At 32.4% G+C, this 4,467-nt stretch overlaps 1 protein-coding gene across 1 annotated transcript; it reads left to right on the top strand.

Moving 5' to 3' along the window:
* The first annotated feature begins 1,080 nt into the window (after nt 1-1,080).
* On the top strand, nt 1,081-4,022 carry LOC128162441 (uncharacterized). Its single transcript, XM_052825655.1, has 4 exons — nt 1,081-1,105; nt 1,688-1,823; nt 2,906-3,005; nt 3,745-4,022. Exons 1-4 carry the CDS (start codon nt 1,081-1,083, stop codon nt 3,805-3,807), a joined length of 324 nt encoding a protein of 107 aa, XP_052681615.1. The 3' UTR covers nt 3,808-4,022.
* Nucleotides 4,023-4,467: the final 445 nt, after the last annotated feature.

Below are 4,467 nucleotides of genomic sequence, written 5' to 3'. Positions count from 1 at the left end.
TTTATGCTCAAAATTGGAAAAGCTACATAAATTTCAAAGCAGATTTACATTCTAAATCTTGCATTGTTTAATGATATTGTAATGTGCTAGCGCTTCTAATGTCTTTTGTATGTATTGTGTGTAGAAAAGAATTATATTTTACTGGAATTTTTTTAATGTATATATTATCACGATTAAAACAATGATGTTTCTATGGCATTTGAACCATACTTGGCAATCTTTATTTTGATTGGTTGGTTCACATATTGACACTTGACCTGAGGGAGGTCTTACCCCTTTTTCTATATAAACTCCGCAAATGTAGATTTGGGGTGTAATTGGATCGTTGCAACGCAAGTTTCTTTACATAAGTAAGTATATTTTTTTTGCAATAAAAAATTGTGCAGATTTTAATTTTTTAAATATGGATTATATTTTAAAAATGAGGCACTTTTCATAAAACTTTTAAGTAGGTTTATGTGTGAACTCTGAAGTTGATAGTTAAAAGTAATTTTGTTAAAATTTGTCTATTTTTTAATAAACATGTGTACATTTGTGTGTATTTGTGTAAACGTTGAAATTGATCATTAAACGTTAATTTTTGTTGATTTTTGTCTATTTAGATATATATGTGCACACTCATATGCTTTAAAAAGTTATTACCATTAAATACACACACCTGCTCAAACATAATTTAAATTATAACGTTAAACAAACAGCAATATTTCAAAAGATAAATACGTAGTTTATATATCCATTTAAATTCAACATCACATCTATTTATGTAATGAAAAAATACTGTTTAGCGTACATGTATATTCACCGAATTCGTCAAATAATATCTTCTTTTTTAAGTCAATGGTTATTATTTTATAAAAGGGGTATGTCGTTCATTTTTATATCATGGTATAATTAATGAACATTCGTATTCAAAATGATTTATTATATAAATGTGCCCACTTTATATTAAAAATATATTCTTACTAACAAATTAAATGTTTTGCAGAATGGTGAAATTAAACAAAAATTAACATTGGCAATGGCAAATGAAAAATTTAAAAAAGTCATATAATAGAGCTATCAACGTTTTATATTTCAGAAATGGCTGCGATGAGTGAATTCAATGGTACGTTAAAAACTATTTAAAACATTTTTTGAACAGATTCCGAACAAGTCCGATAAGCATTTACTTTGCAATGTAATTCTGACAACCGTTTGAAACTCAAGAGTAATTCAGCCTTTCTCGTATCAATGTACCTGCATGATGTTGAATTATTTACATTCTACATATCATCTGCATGCATCAGATTTGCAGACAAGGCAAGAAGTTCAATAAAAATAAATCTAAGCATTGAATACTTATTTTTGAACATCCCAGGCCGTGCAAATGACCTATCATATTGCGCTAACGCCCGGTATTCATTTTAACTGCATGGCCTATCTTATTATATTATTAAAACATTAGATGATTAAGTAATATACAATTAAATAATGAATATATCAAATAATGTATTATCAAAGTTTAAAAATTTTTTTTTTCAACGTATGTGGTAATACAAATTTGAAGAGCGGTGTAATAAATGTTAAACCCAATTTGATATTCCAAAAATAAATACCGTACATTCAAATAATGCATATTACGTAGTATTCAAGCTTACATCTTAAAACGTTATAAAGATTATGACTATACTACTGAAATTCTTTTTAGCGGATTTTAGCGATGGAAAGAGAGAGACAAACGTGACGTTGTCAAAAACAAGAAAGCAACAGGACGGACCTTTGGGGGGAGTGAATTTCACACACCACGATGGAACTATTAGAATGAACTCTACGATCACTGCTACGTGAGTAGCCCCGTGAGCAATGCCCTCTTTCTCACTTTATACATATGCACTGTGCACAACATCCGACTCATTGTGCTCATGTCAACATATCATTCAATTGCCTTTCCTCTCTAAACGAAATAGTTCTACAACTTCTTGATAGTGTATCTAGAGGAGCACCGAATCTTCTCTCTTGTACACTTTATTTCACATGAAATATTAATCAAAGAAGCACACGCTTTGCAGAGTCATAACAGTATTTCACTGAAGGTTCACGTCGAACATGGCTGAGGCAAAATAATCCTGAATTTTCCATTGAATTTGGGGCGTTTCCGCACGCGACAGGACCTGACTTTTTTATGAGATGAAAAACAATGTGTAAGAGGTCTTACTATCCCAGTTTTGTAATAATGCGAGGCCATTTGAATTTTTGATGCGTGTTGTTTCCGGAGATCGGTGAAAAGGTCTGGGCTTGATTTTCAAGCACATGTGTAACTTTGAAGTAAACAAAGTATCACGCCTTGCTGGATGCACGTGTGTATTTTGCTAGGAAATTGTAAATGAAGCGTTGTTTAAAAAGATGTCAAAAGTTTTTTTTTCTAGAAGTTAGAAGTTCCATAGAAATATGTCCAAAATTCAATCAAGGACAATTTGCTTACATTGTTAATTATTCGTGAAGAACCATGGGTTCACTATTTCGAAAATGGAAACAAAATATGGCTACTTAATCACGGTAGAAGGTGTGTAGTTGCCAAGAGAACCATGATCACGAAAGATTATTTCATGTGATAGTATGGCCTCACAAATTTTGATGCCGAAAAGCAAGTGTTACAGGTTGGTATTTCCAAGATGTTATACTAACTGTTCAAGTGATATTCTCATAAACGACGTCATTATCGAACAACTTTTGTACGCACACAACACACGGTCCAAGTGGTGTTAAGCTATCGATACCCGATACATGTCAAAAAACATCGTTATTTATTAAAATATGCTCAGATAAGTTTGAACTATTGGTATTTTAAATTTTTTTTCTTTGATGCCATAATATGAAATAATTGTAGGAGTAATTCAACTTTATTCCCTCTGTAATGAAATTTTAGATGTGTAAGTGTGCGGCTGCCATTTAATGGAGAGTTGTACGGCTTTGACGTAGAAATTCCGGATGGTCATCAGATAGACGTCAACGGGACTGTTATCACGGTGAGTGTATATAATCAAAAGTGTAGATACAGTACCGATCAGACCGAACGTAACACCAGAGCAGACCCCAGCTAAAACCCGGGTTTACTTTTAGGGTTTACCTGGGGTTTACTCTGAGTCTGCTATTTGAACAATTTTGGTTCACTCGGGGTTTACTTTGAGTCCATTCAGGGTTTATTTTGGATTTGCGTTTTGGGTCCACTTTACGCACTTAAGTGTGAAACAACTCCGTCTTTTAATTTTACCTTCTCACTGCCTGTAATTCCTGCCCCATGTATATTCCAAATACACATGTAGCGTCTGCTTTCAGGGGTATACTTATGATCGGAGTTTACTCTCAGGATCCAGTATGGGTTTACTTAAGGTTTACTCGGGGTTTACTCGGGGTTTACTCGCGTTCTCCTCCAGTGAACCCCGAAAGTAAACTCGGGGTTTTGTTGGGTTTACCTTCTGTTAAACTAGGTCTGGTCGGTACTGTACAACCCAATCTTTTTATTGTTTTACTGAAAAACATTCAAATTCGATTTTGACTTTTATATTTGCTCCTTTTTGATACGCTTGTTTAACATATTAGATAAATTTTCTAAAAATACAATTTCAGTAAGATATTTTTATTTGTATAAGTATATATCACATACCAGATACATGCACCTTCTGTAATAAAAGCAGTAAACATGTACTTAGTTTGTTACTCCGGTGTTAAATTATTCTAACTCAAAGATGTTTTATATTTTGCTAGCCCAGGATAGACGAGATTGGAATCAGGATTGTCAAAATTGGTGAATTTACCCTTAATGGATAGTTTGAATCAAGTTCATATGCAGACACCCTAAGAAAATCCAGCCTTCTGTGCTTTAAATATCGTTGTTTTTTTTTTACTGCCTTGCTATGACTAAAAAGTGTTTTCTTCGACTTCAAGAACAGTCTCGCGGATTTTTCAAACGGCTTCCTTATTCTTATTGCTATTTACTCTATCAATAATATGTTTGATTTCAAAATAAAAGAAATCACGCTTTTGTTTGTTTTATATCTTTTATACTTGTAAATAAATTTAGGTAAAACTTCTAATGAAGTGTGCAACTATTTCAAATAATATATTGAGTTTGTTTTTAAAAATAAACAATGCGCTTAAGGGTCTGCCATTCAACCGAGTACCAAAGCCCTTAAGGTTCTCCGATCCTCAGGTACCAAAATTGAAAGTGTAAATTTTAAAGCAAATGACATTTTACTGTCTCATACTAATGATTATTATGATAAATCAAACATTTTTATGCAATGTTTCCATGCGTCTTTCAAAGATAATGCATTATCACCCATAAAGACTTATATAAGGAAAGAGAAGTGACTTCAAGGTTTTGCTAATTTGTATTCAGTAGAGTATGATAACACTTGATTCCTGAATATGAAAACATTCAATAGATATATATATATAAAACTTCAAGGTTTTGCTAATTTGTATTCA

The sequence above is a fragment of the Crassostrea angulata genome, chromosome 9 (genome assembly GCF_025612915.1).
Source record: "Crassostrea angulata isolate pt1a10 chromosome 9, ASM2561291v2, whole genome shotgun sequence".
Taxonomy (NCBI): Eukaryota; Metazoa; Mollusca; class Bivalvia; order Ostreida; family Ostreidae; genus Magallana; species Magallana angulata.
Note: the sequence above shows the minus strand (reverse complement) of the source record. Positions and strands in the feature narration are given on the sequence as shown.

What these genes read in the sequence shown, in the direction of transcription:
- LOC128162441 (XM_052825655.1), top strand. Translation starts at nt 1,081, where the DNA reads ATGGCTGCGATGAGTGAATTCAATG. An exon ending in TGCGATGAGTGAATTCAATG is followed by an intron (nt 1,106 to 1,687) that starts GTACGTTAAAAA and finishes AATTCTTTTTAG; the next exon opens with CGGATTTTAGCGATGGAAAG. An exon ending in AACTCTACGATCACTGCTAC is followed by an intron (nt 1,824 to 2,905) that starts GTGAGTAGCCCC and finishes ATGAAATTTTAG; the next exon opens with ATGTGTAAGTGTGCGGCTGC.